Source organism: Mustelus asterias, chromosome 9 (assembly GCF_964213995.1).
Source record: "Mustelus asterias chromosome 9, sMusAst1.hap1.1, whole genome shotgun sequence".
Taxonomy (NCBI): Eukaryota; Metazoa; Chordata; class Chondrichthyes; order Carcharhiniformes; family Triakidae; genus Mustelus; species Mustelus asterias.
The window spans coordinates 64790202-64806593 of NC_135809.1; the positions used below are offsets into that span (position 1 = coordinate 64790202).

At 44.4% G+C, this 16392-nt stretch overlaps 1 protein-coding gene across 1 annotated transcript in view; it reads right to left on the reverse strand.

Annotated features, from left to right (window-relative positions):
- The window catches only part of nwd1 (NACHT and WD repeat domain containing 1), a 66468-nt gene extending 55282 nt beyond the window's left edge, over positions 1-11186 (reverse strand). Inside the window, exons 1-4 of the mRNA XM_078221350.1 lie at positions 11084-11186; positions 2561-2646; positions 1494-1610; positions 1033-1387 (exon numbers count right to left, since the gene is read on the reverse strand). Coding sequence (XP_078077476.1) covers positions 1033-1387; positions 1494-1610; positions 2561-2646; positions 11084-11186 — 661 coding nt within the window. The remainder of the gene's footprint in view (positions 1-1032; positions 1388-1493; positions 1611-2560; positions 2647-11083) is intronic.
- Positions 11187-16392: the final 5206 nt, after the last annotated feature.

Consider the following 16392-nt stretch of genomic DNA (forward strand, 5'->3'; position numbering starts at 1 on the left):
TGGGGATAAGGCGGGAAAGTGGAGTTGAGGATTATCATATCAGATCAATCATAAAGTCATAGAGATATACAGCATGGAAACAGGCCCTTTGGCTCAACTCATCCATGCCGACCAGGTTTCCTAAACTGAACTAGTCCCATTTGCCTGTATTTGGACAATATCCCTGTAAACCATCTATGTACCTGTGAAATGTCTTTTAAATGTTGTAATTGTACCCGCTCCTACTACCTCCTCTGGCAGCTCATTCCATATGCGCACCACCCTCTGTGTGAAAAAGTTGCCTCTCAGATCCTTTTTAAATTTTTCCCCACTCACCTTAAACCTATACCCTCTAGTTTTGAACTCCCCTAACCCTGGGGAAAATACCTTGGCTATTCACCTTATCTCTGTCCCTCATGATTTTATAAATGCCTATAAGGTCACCCCTCATCCTCGTACGCTCCAGTGAAAAAAGTTCCAGCCTCTCCCCATAATTCAAACCTTCCATAAGCTCATTGAATGGCATAGCAGACTCGATGGGCCAAATGGCTTACATCTGCTCCTATGTCTTCTGGGACAATTGCAAAATGCTGATGTTGCTGGGCTCATAATCTAGAGGCTGGGACCAATGTCCTGGAGACGTGAGTTCAGATCCCACCAATGCATTTGGGAAGGGCAACTCAAATTCGATTAGTAGTTTGGGAATCAAATCCTAGTTCAACTAATAATGATCATGAGCTACTGGGTTTTCATAACAATCCATTATGAATGGAAATCTGGCTTACATGTAACTCCAGACCCACAGCAATGTGGTTGACTCTATAATGGCTGAGCAAGGCACTCAGTTCAAGGGCAATTAGGAATGGACAATAAACGCTGCTCTTGCCAGAAAACATTCACATCTTATGAATGAGTAATGTTTAACTTTAATGACAGCCTTTCTTGCTCTTTTTAAGAGAGAGAGCTTTGTCGCCCAGAATCAGCTAAGTCGGCACATTCCAGTCTGTGTTACAGAGAGGGTGAATGTCTTTGACTGGGTCTTGTGGAGCTTACCTGATTTGAAGTACTTGTGTTTTGCCTCTTTCTGTATTTGGCCCTCCTGCTCCGCCTGAGTGGCTGCTGTACGGAGTAGGTCAGCTATCTGTTGCTGTAGCTCTGACCAGGACTGCACTGCCTCCTCGTGTGCTGCCTGCTTCTCGGGGCACCTGTCGCTGTAATCTGGCAGCTGTGTGGTGATGGGTTGAAGGATGTAGACAGGAGGAATGGCATTGTCGTCTTTCCAGAACCAATCCAGAAGCAGTTTAGAGGCCCTGGAATCTGAGGAGTACTTGGATAACAACTCCTCAAATTCCTTTTCTTCGATTACACGGGGAATAGGTCGATAACCATAGCGATTGCCAACAAGAGCCTGCCAGTTTCACATAAACATTGCGATTATTGCAGTGGCGAAGGACCAGAGTGTACGGAGGGAGGAGAGAAGAACAATGAAATACAAAAGGCAAAGGACAACTTACAATAAAGGTGGGTCCCATTGACATCCTTTGGCAGGATTCAATCTCCCTCAGGCACAGTTCTGTACTCATGTGATCAGCAGTCAGTGCATCCGGCACTCCCCAACGCATGTCAACTACCTAAAGGATGTTAGTAGATAAGATTAGCTGGTGTTCCTGCATTAATGAATCGGGTGGAATTTAAATCCCCAAGAATGGGTGGCTAATTAAACAATTAGTTTTTGGATAGCGTTTGCACCCTGTCTCCAACAAGCCCACTTTTGGGTTTAATAAAGATACATTTTGGAAATCAGAGCCCTAAGCAAATGCAGACTGGAGGCTTAGTTACTACAGCAATGAACATACTCCAAAGGCAGACGTGGTCTTCTTAGCTTGAATTTTGCTGACTCTAAATTTACCAACATTAGCAAATGATTCACAAAGCAAAAGAAAAGCAACAGATAAAGATAGAATCCAACAGCTAAGTCCCTTTCCAACACTGCTTCAGAGCTCGGGGGAGCAGGAGATCTTCCCCAAGCACCTCCCTTCCCTCATATACCCACTGTCTCCACTGTCACTCTAAAACCAAAATGTGATGGGAAACTTATAATCAGATGAATCTTCATCACCCCTCCCATTCCCCCCATCAACACCCCCCCCCCCCACCCCCACCCCCTCCTGAAATAGTCAAAATCCAATTTCCAAATTTAACAACCCAAACTCAATCCCCACCAGGTCTGACACACTTCTGCTTGGTTCCCTAAGATACTCTCCCTCTCTCTCACACTGCCCCCACATTGTAATTCTTCTCTGTCACACTCCCTCTGTGTCATGCTCCCTTACTGTCACACCCTTCTTCTGTCACACACCGTGTTACACTCCCTCTCTCTCACAGTCTCGCTCACACTCTCGCTCACACTCTCGCTTACACTCTCACACTCTCGTTTGCACTTTCTCTTACACTCTTGCTCACACTCCCTCTCTGCCGCAAACCCTGTCATTGGAATTGTTAAATTACCGCCATAGTTTTCACCCAAAACAGAAGTGACCCAATGATATATGTTGCCGAGCTGGCTGATGGTCTGACTCACCTCAAAGACCAGGCCCAATTTCTGACAGAAAGCCTGTACCTCTGGATAGGCCTTGTCCAGGAGAGCATCGCGTTCCATGGTCATATCTGGGATAGACGGGAAGAGCTGGTAACTGTGGGAATTCTGATTTTGTGCCGATCAAGCACCTAAAGAAACTGAGATCCAATTGGACCCTGATCAAACTCTTGACCCTAGACCTGTGTCACCTCCACAAGACCAGAGCACTTTGCCCCGTATCACCTGGGTTTGATGAAAAGTTAGGAAAATCCACTGAGGACAAAGGAATTTTAAATATAAGAAACAGAATATTAGGGCATTAGTTTACAGTATAACACAAGTGTTGTACCAGGCAACCTACAGTACATAATTCTGTTGCTAAGTTGCATATTCCTTTAAGGCTGAGAATACTCTGCTTGCTCAACACTTCAAACTTAGACAGATGACTCTGGATATAATACCTATGTACAGAGCAGCAGATCTCCAGTAGTTTTAAGATTCATAGAATCATAGAATCCCTACAGTGCAGAGGAGGCCAATCGGCCCATCAAGTCTGCACCGACCCCACAATTCCACCCAGGCCCCATTCCCATACCCCACATATTTACCCTGCTAATCCCCCTGACACTAGGGTCAATTTAATATGGCCAATCAACCTAAACCACACATATTTGGACTGTAGGAGGAGACTGGAGCACCCGGAGGAAACCCACGCAGACACAGGGAGAATGTGCAAACTCCATACAGATAGTGACCCAAGCTGGGAATCGCACCCAGTGCCACTGTGCCACCTAAACTGGTAATTCTGTGAATCAGGAATAGTATAGTCAGATCTCCTGTGAAATTTGCCCTCTTGTTCTTCTGAGGCTGGGACACACTGTCCTACTGACCATCCCTCCACTGACATCAAGGCACATCATACTAATAACTCGTTTTCATTCATGAGATCTCTAAACTGTGAAACATGTCTCCTTCAGTCTTTTCACACAATTTACCAATTTTTAGTACCCATATTTTGTGTTCACCAATCGCTATGGCCCTATAATTTCCTGTGGAGGTTGATTAGCTCAGTTGGCTGGATGGCTGCTTTGAGATGCAGAGTAAAGCCAACAGTGTAGGTTTAATCCCTGTAGTGGCTGATTTTATTTTATTCATAAAGGCCCCCTTCTCAACCTTGCTTGGGGTGTGCTGATCCTAAGATTAAATCATCATCAGTGAACTCTGCCCCTCAAAGGGGAAGAGCAGCCTACAATGCTGACTTTATATTTTCCTGCTGCCCCATCCATTTTCCTTCCAGTTTTGTAGTCACTAGTCCGAAAACCTCTCTCTCTGTGATTCAGTGTCAAATGTTGTCGGACTGCGCTCCTATTTAATAAGCTGAAGGCGCATTATAAATGCAAATTTTATTTAATGATCTGTAATCACTGGAAAAGGATCTGAGGACCAGGAGGCACTGAGGACAGGGGCCGACCATCTAACATCCAGTCATCTAAGGTGGCACTGTGCGGGTGGAGGATAAAAAAACTGCAAAAATGGAACTGAAAATCTACTTGATTTATGCTGACGATTGCGTAACAAGTTTGTTTCTACAGATTAGGTTATTGATACTGAGTGAAAGGGATTGTGTCCAGCACTCCAGCTGTAGAAATTGTGGTAACTGTTTTAAAAACCTTTGATGTGGCACCATTTAGCCATCGTAACATGAACTAGTGCACCTACCATCCTTTAATTTAGTGCCAACCATGTTTTCTTTAGTTGCAGTCAAAGCAGTTAATGTGATGCAGATTATATACAATAATCTGATAAATAAAGAATTGAACTCTCCCGAATTGGCTTTTGAAGGGTTTCCGTTGTTCAACCCAATCGAGTGTTTTATGTTTTATTTCTGTTCGAAATAGTAGCATGGGGGCAGAGTTGGGTCAAAGTAGCACATTAGAGACAAATGCTAATACATTTAGGAACATGCAGAAATGAAATGCAAATATTTTAAATTCACTTTTGCTGAACAGTAACTGAGTGGCAACATTTTCAAAATTATAACGTTAAGGATAGCTTTTCAATTTCGAGTGGTGATTGGCTTAGTGAAGCGCTGATGGAACTTAGCAAGTCTGATACACTTTGAGATTCCCTGTTAAATAGCAATAAACCCTCTGTGCCATAATCCAGCTAAGGAACTATATTAAAATTTGCAGTGTGCATATATCTGCCAGGATATGAATGAATACTCATTTTCTGGATGATGATACAGCGTAACACTTTTCATTATGAATAGTCCAGCTTCAAGACTCATTGTTAGCACAATCCCGACACCAACCATCCAGTCAGGCGGAGGTAAACATGGAAAGTGGGAGCAGGACGAGGCCATTTGGCCCATTGAATCTGCTCTGTCATTCAATATGATCAGGGCTGATCCTCTATCTCAATGCCACACTCCTGCACTCTCCCTATAATCCTTAACACCCTGAGAGTCTAGAAATCTATCTATTTCCTTCTTAAATACATTGTGATTTGGCCTCCACAGCCTTCCGTGTTTGAGAATTCCACAGGTTCACCACCCTCTGAGTGAAGATGTTTCTCCTCATCTCAGCCCTTAATGACCTACTCTCTATCCTGTGACTGTGACCCCTTTATTCTAGACCACCCCAACGCCCCACCCCCCCTCAGTTAAAGGATTTTTATTGTTTAAAGATTGTTTTACTATTCAGCAACAGTGATAACAATTAATCAAAAATGGGGATTCCGCATTTGAACCAACCAGAAAGCTCCTGGTTGATCTTGCGATGATGTGGGTGTTAAGATCTCGCGAGGGATACGTAGATGGAATGCAGGAATGTAGTGAGCGGTGCCAAGGGACTATGGTGCTGCTGAAAGGAGGCAGCCTGAGACCGGAGTGAGGGGAGGCCATAGGTAACAACTACCCACCAGTGATTCATTTTCAAAAGTTAACTGTGTGTGTATGTGTGTGTGACTGCATGTGGGGATGTGTGTATATATGCAAATATTAAAACAAAATACCACAAATGCTGGAATTTGAAACAGAAGCAGAAAATGTTAGAAAATCTCAGCAGGTCTGACAGCATCTGTGGAGAGAGAATAGAGCCAATGTTCTGTCAACCTGACTGTAAATGTTGGTTCTATTCTCTCTCCACAGATGCTGTCAGACCTGCTGAGATTTTCCAGCATTTTCTGTTTTTGTTTACTTATGCATATGTGTATGTGTTTATAAGTGTTTGTATGTTTTTTGTGTGTGCCAGTGTGTATATGTGTATGTATATGTTTGCATCTGCATCTGTGTATGTTTGTATGTATTTGTCTGTGTATGCATGTGCGTGTCTGTGTGTCTATCTATGCATGTGTGTCTGTATGTGTCTGTCTGTGTATGTATGTGTATATGTTATGTGTATGTGCATGTGTGTGAATGTGTGTGTGCGTATCTGTGTGGTTATGTGTGTGTGTATGTGTGTGTACATGTAGATGTGGGTACTTGTGTCTGTATGTGCCTGTATGCGTGTATGCCTGTGCATGTATGTGTGTGCATACGTTTGTGTGGGTGTATGTATATTTGTGTGTTTGTCTAAATATGTGTTTGTGTCTGTGCGTACATGTGTGTGTGCCTATTTATGGGTGTGTGTGTTTGTGTGTATGTATCTGTGTGCATGTATCTGTGTGCATGTGTCTCTGTCTATGTGCATGTGTGCTTGTGTGTGTAGATGTATCTGTGTGCATGTGTTTGTGTGTGTGTGTGTGTGTGTGTCTATGTGCCTGTGTGCTTGTGTGTGTAGATGTATCTGTGTGCATGTGTCTGTGTGTGTGTCTATGTGCATGTGTGTTTGTTGAGATCAAAAAGGAGGAGATATTGGGGTTCTTGAGAAACATTAAGGTAGACAAGTCCCCAGGGCCTGATGGGGATATACCCCAGAATACTGAGAGGGGCAAGGGAGGAAATTGCTGGGGCCTTGAGAGAAATCTTTGTATCCTCACTGGCTACAGGGGAGGTCATGATGTGGAGATGCCGGCGTTGGACTGGGGTAAACACAGTAAGAAGTCTAACAACACCAGGTTAAAGTCCAACAGGTTTATTTGGTAGCAAACGCCACGAGCTTTCGGAGGTCCCAGAGGTTTGGAGAATAGCCAATGTTGTTTCTTTGTTTAAGAAGGGTAGCAAGAATAATCCAGGTAATTACAGGCCGGTGAGCCTTACATCAATGGTAGGGAAATTATTGGAGAGGATTCTTTGAGACAGGATTCATTCCCACTTGGAAATAAGTGGACGTATTAATGAGAGGCAACATGGAAGGGGAGGTCGTGTCTCACGAACTTGATCGAGTTTTTCGAGGAAGTGACGAAGTTGATTGATGAGGGTAGAGCAGTGGATGTTGTCTACATGGACTTCAGTAAGGCCTTTAACAAGGTCCCTCATGGCAGACTGGTGCAGAAGGTGAAGTCGCATGGGACCAGAGGTAAGCTGGCAAGGTGGATACAAAACTGGCTCGGTCAAAGCAGACCCTCCCCAGAGGGTAGCAGTGGAAAGGTGAATTTCTGAATGGACGGCTGTGACAAGTGGCATTCCTCAGGGATCAGTGCTGGGACCTTTGCTGTTTGTAATATATATAAATTGTTTGGAGGAAAATGTAACTGGTTTGATTAGTAAGTTTGCGGACAACACAAATGTTGACGGATTTGCGGATAGCGATGAGGAACATCAGAGGATACAGCAGGATATAGATCATTTGGAGACTTGGGCGGAGAGATGGCAAATGGAGTTTAATCCGGACAAATGTAAGGTAATGCATTTTGGAAGGTCTAATACAGATAGGAAATATACAGTAACTGGCAGAACCCTTAGGAGTATTGATAGGCAGAGGGATCTGGGTGTACAGGTACACAGGTCACTGAAAGTGGCAATGCAGGTGGAAAAGGTAATCAAGAAGACATACGGCATGCTTGCCTTCATCGGCCGGGGTATTGAGTTTAAACATTGGCAAGTCATGTTGCAGCTTTATAGAATCTTATTTAGGCCGCACTTGGAATATAGTGTTCAATTCTGGTCGCCACACTACCAGAAGGATGTGGAGGCTTTGGAGAGGGTACAGAAAAGATTTACCAGGATGTTGCCTGCTATGGAGGGCATTAACTATGAGGAGAGGTTGGAGAAACTTGATTTGTTCTCACTGGAACGACGGAGGTTGAAAGGCAATCTGATAGAAGTCTACAAGATTATGAGAGGCATGGACAGAGTGGATAGTCAAAAGCTTTTTCCCAGGGTGGAAGAGTCAATTACTAGGGGGCACAGGTTTAAGGTGCGCGGGGCAAGGTTTAAAGGAGATGTGTGAGGCAGATTTTCTACACAGAGAGTAGTGGGTGCCTGGAACTCGTTGCCGGGGGAGATAGTGGAAGCGGATACGGTAGGGACTTTTAAGGGGCATCTTGACAAATACATGAACAGGATGGGAATGGAGGGATATGGTTCCCGGAAGGGTAGGGGGTTTTAGTTAAGTCGGGCAGCATGGTCGGTGCAGGCTTGGAGGGCTGAAGGGCCTGTTCCTGTGCTGTAATTTTCTTTGTTCTTTGCGTGTGTGTGTGTGTGTGTGTGTGTGTGTGTGTGTGTGTGTGCGTGTGCATATGGCTGTGTGTATCTGTGCATCTTTGTGTATCTGTGTGTATATGTCTGTGTTGTATGTGTGTGTGTACATGTGAATGTGTGTGTATGTATGCATGTGTGTCTGCGAGTGCTTGTGTGCGTGTGTCTGTGCATGTATGTGTGTGTATATGTTCGTGTGTTTGTCTCAGTGTGTGTGTTGGAGTGGCAGGCTGAAGGTTCACCAGGGGCAGTAAATACCCTTGCAGCAGCCCTGACTGAGGAGCCATGAAACCATTATTGTAAAAACCCATCAGGTTCACTGATGCCCTTTAGGGAAGGAAATCCGCCGTCCTTATCTGGTCTAGTCTACATGTGACTCCAGACCCACAGCAATGGATCTGAAATGGCCGAGCAAGCCATTCAGTCCACAGGCAGATCAATGCTGACCCAGCCACATCCAATGAATGAATAAAAAAAATTAAACTAGGTAGAAGGGGTTGGTAAGGAAATTGCAGATTGATACAACTTCCTGGAAACAAAGCCTTTCTTTCTTGTATCTAGGGAATCAAGAGAAGGACAAGGGCAGCAGATACATGGGAACACCTTCCAAGTTTCCCTCCAAGCCACTCACCATCCTGACTTGGAAATATATCTCCGTTCCTTCGCAGTATTAGAACAAGCACTGGCAGAACCAGGTGAAGGAAATACTCTAAGACATAGTCAGGAACTCAGTAGGTATCTCTGTTAGATTCCTGCCAGCTTCTATCCCCCTGTTTGCATTGGAGGTATTCATCCACCAAATCTTGCTGCATTCCCTGCAATGTCCCATTTAATTCTTGTCACACTTTGCCCACCACAGCTGGCTACAACCCCCTGTTATTATCAGATACCTTCCCTGCCCCCTCCACATCAGATCTCCACAACGGGAAGAATGGGATGGGAGCTGTGCCAGCCGATTTTACAATTCTCAGTGAACATAACAACTGAACAGGAAATGAATATTGTTTAGCTGTTTCCAGGACCTAACTCACCCATTTTCACTCCGATGACCCGATCATATATTAAACTGATCTTTCTCTTCACCCTACCTGTAACTGTAACACTACATTCTGCACCCTCTCCTTTTCCTTCTCCCCTATGTACTCTATGAATGGTATGATTTGTCTGTACAGCGTGCAAGAAACAATACTTTTCACTGTGTAAAACAAAGAACAAAGAACAAGAACAGGCCCTTTGGCCCTCCAAGCCTGCACCGACCATGCTGCCTGACCGAACTAAAACCCCCTACCCTTCCGGGGACCATATCCCTTTATACCCATCCTACTCATGTATTTATCAAGACGCCCCTTAAAAGTCACTATCGTATCTGCTTCCACTACCTCCCCCAGCAGCGAGTTCCAGGCATCAACCACCCTCTGTGTAAAAAACTTGCCTCATACATCTCCTTTAAAATTTACCCCTCGCACCTTAAACCTATGCCCCTTAGTAATTGGCTCTTCCACCCTGGGAAAAAGCTTCTGACTATCCACTCTGTCCATGCCCCTCATAATCTTGTAGACTTCTATCAGGTTGCTCCTCAATCTCCGTCGTTCAAGTGAGAACAAACCAAGTTTCTCCAACCTCTCCTCATAGCTAATGCCCTCCATAGCAGGCAACATCCTGGTAAATCTTTTCTGTACCCTCTCCAAAGCCTCCACATCCTTCTGCTAGTGTGGTGACCAGAATTGAACGCTATATTCCAAGAACCTAACTAAGGTTCTATAAAGCTACAACATGATTTGCCAATTTTTAAAATCAATGTCCTGGCTGATGAGGGCAAGCATGCCGTATGCTTTCTTGACTACCTTCTCCACCTGCGTTGCCACTTTCAGTGACCTGTGTACACCCAGATCCCTCTACCTATCAATATTCTTAAGGTTCTGCCACTTCCTGTATATTTCCTATCTGTATTAGTCCTTCCAAAATGCATTACCTCACATTTGTCCGGATTAAACTCCATCTGCCATCTCTCTGCCCAAGTCTCCAACCAATCTATATCCTGCTGTATCCTCTGTATACTAATACCTAATGCAGCAATTCACCAAAGATTCTTAGACAGCACCTTCCAAACGCATGACTACTTCCATCTGGAAGGACAAGATACATGGTAACACCACCAACTGCAAATTCCCCTCCAAGCCACTCACCGTCTTGACTTGGAAATATATTGCCTTGTCTTCACAGTCGCTGGGTCAAAATCCTGGAATTTCCTCCCTAACGGCATTGTGGGTCAACCCACAGAATAGGGACTGCAGCGATTCAAGATGGCAGCTCACCACCACCTTCTCAAGTGCAACTAGGAATGGGCAATAAATGCTGGCCAGCCTGCGACGCCCATGTCCCACGAATGAATTAAAAAAAATACATGTGGCAATAATAAATCAAATCAAATCAAAAGCCTCAGTTGGCTCTGTTACCTTGCACATCACCCTCTGTGTGGCCTAATAGTGAGGAACAGGAGGCGATTATCCCATGGGGTGCAGCACAGCTGAGCATCGCGTTGCTTTTAGCTGTAATTTCCTAGTAATGGAAAGTGATGGGGGGGAAATGTTCATTTGCCCTCTTTGGCTGCAACGGAGTTCAGCTAACTCAGTATAGACCAGGTATTGAAACTTGGTACCCGCAGTCTCCTTGGTTTCATAGAATCATAGAAACCCTACAGCACAGAAAGAGGCCATTCGGCCCATCGAGTCTGCACCGACCACAATCCCACCCAGGCCCTACCCCCATATCCCTACATATTTACCCACTAATCCCTCTAACCTACGCATCTCAGGAAACTAAGGGCAATTTCAGCATGGCCAATCAACCTAACCCGCACATCTTTGGACTGGCCTCGGTGGGCCTCTGGCTTTACCTTTGTTTAAAGCACAACAGACAAGAGGGACAAGTGTTTCATACGGAACCTGTGAAAGTGGAGCTGATGAAAACCCGCACCACGTTAGACTGGTCCACAGGGATGTTCCTGAACTCTCCCTGGAGCAGAGCATCTCGATGACCAGCATTCATCCTGTTGGGAGACAACTTGGTATGTCAGGCAGCCCTGACAATCCTTCACTAACCGTGTAAATCTGATCTGTTTGAGCAGAAAGAAAAGAATTATTGAATTAAATACAACTTTATTCTCTGATTCCTTCATTCTATTTCGCAACAGACAATATTCCTCTCTTCCCTCCTTTGATGGTCCGTCTCTGCTCTTCTCGTTTGTCCGTTTTTCTCTCTCCTCAGTCTCTCTCTGCTTTGATTCCTGTTCCCACATCTGATTGTGTTCAGTGATTTAAGCACTAGCTTTTCACAGAATGCCTCAGTTAATTTAATTGTAAAACTTCCCTCTGCCTGCACACCTTTGCTCCCCTGCCCCCACTCACCCCCTTTTATCTTCACTCCCTCTGAGCTTTCTTTAGCTGCTCTCTTCATCCGCCATCTAAACGTGCTCTGTGCCTATATTCTGCAATCTCACATATCTGTTTACCTTCAGCTAGGACAAGTATTACCATGACAACAATTTCTTTTCATGTCTGAGCCAATCCTGAGTGATACTCTGTGGAAACAGTGGGATTCTTTCTGTTATTAGGAACTCGGTTTAATTACAACGTCAGCATGTAGACCCAATAACACCAAACAGCGCATTGAAAGCCCCCCTTTGACCTCTATTCACCCTCCCTCCCACAATGAAACACTAACCCCACTTCTTTTTGCATTTTATATTTTAATTTGTATTAAAATTGGGAAATTCCAAAGGGCAGACATACCACAAGACAATGTTAGCAATATCTTCCAGTTAGTGCCTCAAGGGTAGAAAAATATCGCAAGGCTCTAACATTAACAGTTTGACATGAAGAAATCTTAGAAATCCTACAGTACAGAAAGAGGCCATTCAGCCCATCGAGTCTGCACCAACCACAATCCCACCCAGGCCCTACCCCCATATCCACCCACTAATCCCTCTAACCTACGCATCCCAGGACACAAAGGGCAATTTTTTAGCATGGCCAATCAACCTAACCCGCACATCTTTGGACTGTGGGAGGAAACTGGAGCACCCGGAGGAAACCCACACAGACACGAGGAGAATGTGCAAACTCCACACAGACAGCGACCCAAGCCAGGAATCGAACCCAGGTCCGTGGAGCTGTGAAGCAGCAGTGCTAACCACTGTGCTACCGTGCCACCCTAAGAAGGATGTTCTTTCTCTAGAGTGAGTGCAAAGGTTTACGAGACTGATTCCTGGGATGACAGGACTGACTTATGAGGAGAGATTACTCGGTTAGGATTGTTTTCATTGGACTTCAGATGAATGAGGAGGGGGGGGGATCTCACAGAAACATGTAAATTCTAAATAGACGAGATAAGGTAGATGCAAGAAGGATTTTCCTGATGGTGGGGGTGCCCAGGAATATGGGTCATAGTCTAAGAATACGGAGTGAATCATTTAGGCTTGAAATGAGGAAATATTTCTTCATCCAGAGAGTAGTGAGTCTGTGGAATTCACTACCAGAGAGAGCAGTTGAGGCCAAAACATGTACATGTTCAAGAAAGAGTTGATATAGCTCTTTGGGCTAAAGGGATTAAAGGATATGGGGAGAAAGTGGGAACTAGTTACTGAGTTGGATGACCAGCCATGATCATAATGAATGGTGGAGCAGGCTCGAAGGGCCAAATGCCTACTCCTGCTCCTATTTTCTATGTTTCTAACAAAGCAAACAAGGAGCTTCTTGCATGGGTCACCAGAGAGTTAGATATTAAAGTGTGTCTAAAGAAAGAAAGTTAGAGAGGCAAAGGAGTGAAGGAGGGGCTTTCCAGAACCCAGGACAGCTAAAGGAATAGTCTCCATTGGGATGAGTAACACCAGGGATCAACAAAGAGTTAGAATCAATGGAACATCAGAGGACTGGAGGAGATTACAGAGATAGGTGTAGCCATGGGAACGTGATCAGAAGGGTACGAATTTTAGAATTGAGGTGTTGAGAGATCAGGAGCCAATATAGGTCAGCAATGTTAGTCAGCAATGCCAGTACAGATATTCTTGATCATTGCAAGTACAGGAACTTGAGGATGTATCATTGTGTCAGGCCCTCCCATTGGCTCCATTAGAGGGTCCAGTTATTAGCTGAGTGACAAACTCCAGGAAGAAACTTGGCCATCGCACTCCTTGTTAAGAAACAAAAAATGTTGTTGAAACTAGAAGAGGATGAAACAAGGACTTACACAGAAACATAGAAACTAGAAGCAACAGTAGGCCATTCGGCCCTTTGAGCCTGTTCCACCATTCATTTTGATCATGGCCAATCATCAAATTCAGTATCTTGATCCCCCCTTCCCCCCATATCCCTTGATCCCTTTAACCCCTAGAACTATATCTAATTTATTCTTGAAATCGCACAACATGGTAGTGAATTCCAAACATTCACCACCCTCTGGGTGAAGAAATTTCTCCTCTCCTCAGTTCTAAAAGGTTTACCTCTTATCCTCAAACTATGACATTATTGGGAACATTCTTTTTGAATCTACCCTACCTAATGCTGTTGGAATTTTGTAAGTTTCTATGAGATCCACTCTAACTCTTCTAAACTCCAGTGAATATAATCCTAACCGACTTAGTCTCTCCTGATATGACAGACCTGCCATCCCAGGAATCAGTCTTGTAAACCTTCGTTTTACTCCCTCTATAGCAAGGACATCCTCCCTCAGATAAGGACACCAAAACTGTACACAATACTCCACGTGTGGCTTCACCAACGCCCTATACAACTGCAGAAAAACATCTCTATCCCTATACTTAAATTCTCTCACTATGAAGATCAACACACCATTTGCCTTCTTTACTGCCTGCTGCACTTGTGCGCTTACTTTCAGCGACTGATGCAGGAGGACACTAAGGTCTCATTGAGTATTCACCTCTCTGTTTACACCCATTCAAGTAACAATCTGTCTTCCTATTATTGCTACCAAAGTGGATAACTTCACATTTATCCTCACTATACTGCATCTGCCATGAAGATGCCACACATTCAGCCTGTCCAAATCACGCTGAAGCATCTCTGTATCCACCTCTTAGCTCACCCTCCCACCCAACTTTGTATCATCTGCAAATTTGGAGATAATACATTCAGTTTCCTCTTCCAAATCATTCATATATAATGTGAACAGTTGGGACCCTACCACAGATCCCTGCGGAACCCTACTAGTCACTGACTGCCAATCAGAAAAAGATCCATTTATGCCAATTGGTGGATGCTGGGGATTTTCACAGTAACTTCATTGCGGTGTTAATATAAGCCTACTTGTGACTAATAAATAAACTTTACTTTTTTCAATTGCTTGCCAACTCACCAGCCTCCAAAGTAAAGGGGCACCATTTTCATTGAGTTTGTGAAAGCCTGTAAATGATGTTGTGACATCAATCACATTAAAATTAATTCCTGCTTGCCCTTTCAGCTGATTAAATTGACAAAAATGTCCCCATCCCCACCCTAAAAAGAGTTTCTTCAGCCTTTCTCTTGAAGGCACTGCCTCTTCAGTGTTACCCTGTTGAGAATTAAACCCACAATTGTTGTCAAGAAAAACAAGGCGATCAATTGGTTTTAATTATATATAGTCTTCCTAACTTTAAATGCCAGCAGTAATTATATTGTTGCTGTGTTTAGTTCCGCACCTAGATATCTGGTACAAACACTGAAGATCAACTTTCCTCAGGTCAGCTGGTGAGTCACGAGGAAATCCTGTCCAACCTCAGTGATTCAAAACAATCAAAATCATCATTACAGGAAGTTCAGTAAAATGTCTATAATGTTCCTTTGATTGTATTGAAGCACCTTGGTCAGTAACATGGTCTATGTAGAAAACTTGAAAATTATTGCACTTTCTGTGATCGTCATTTTGAAATGTTTGTAATTTTTTTTCATAGGAACATAGGAATGGGTGTAGGCCATTCAGCCCCTCAAGCCCACACTGCCCTTCAATAAGGACAGTACAGTGGCACAGTGGTTAGCACTGTTGCCCCACAGCTCCAGGGATTCGGGCCTTGGGTGACTGTGTGGAGTTTGCATGTTCTCTCCATGTCTGTGTGCATTTCCTCCAGGTGCTCTGGTTTCCTCCCACAGTCATGATGTGGAGATGCCGGCGTTGGACTGGGGTAAACACAGTAAGAAGTTTAACAACACCAGGTTAAAGTCCAACAGGTTTATTTGGTAGCAAAAGCCACAAGCTTTCGGAGCGTTGCTCCGTCGTCAGGTGAGTGGGAATTCTGTTCACAAACAGGGCATATAAAGACACAAACTCAATTTACAGAATAATGGTTGGAATGCGGATACTTACAGCTAATCAAGTCTTTAAGGTACAAACAATGTGAATGGAGAGAGCACCAAGACAGGTCAAAGAGATGTGTATTGTCTCCAGACAGGACAACCAGTGAAATTCTGCAAGTCCAGGCAAGCTGTGGGGATTACAGATAGTGTGACATGAACCCAATATCCTGGTTGAGGCCGTCCTCGTGTGTGCGGAACTTGGCTATCAGTTTCTGCTCAGCGACTCTGCGCCGTCGTGTGTCGTGAAGGCCGCCTTGGAGAACGCTTACCCGAATATCAGAGGCCGAATGCCCGTGACCGCTGAAGTGCTCCCCAACAGGAAGAGAACAAGGCAAGACTGTTCTGAGTTTGTGTCTTTATATGCCCTGTTTGTGAACAGAATTCCCACTCACCTGACGAAGGAGAAGCGCTCCGAAAGCTTGTGGCTTTTGCTACCAAATAAACCTGTTGGACTTTAACCTGGTGTTGTTAAACTTCTTACTGTGTTCCTCCCACAGTCCCAGGATTTGCAGGTTAGGTGGGTTGGCCATGCGAACTTGTCCCTTAGCATAGATTAGGGGATTAGTGGGGTAAATGCGCGGGGTTACTGGGATCGGACCTGGGTAAGACACTCTATCAGAGTCAGTGCAGTCCCAATGGGCTGAATGGCCTCCTTCCGCACCCTAGGGATTCTATAATCATGGCTGATCTGTGGCCTAACTCCATATACCTGCCCTTGGCCCACATTCCTTGATAGCCCCACTCAATAAATATTTGTCTATCTCAGACCTAAATCTAACAATTGAACCAGCATCCACCGCTGTTTCACGAAGAGAGTCCAAACCTCCACCACTCTGTGCGTAGAAATGATTTCTAACATCTCTTCTGAATGGCTTGGCCCTAATTTTTAGATGAAAGTCCCTGGTTCT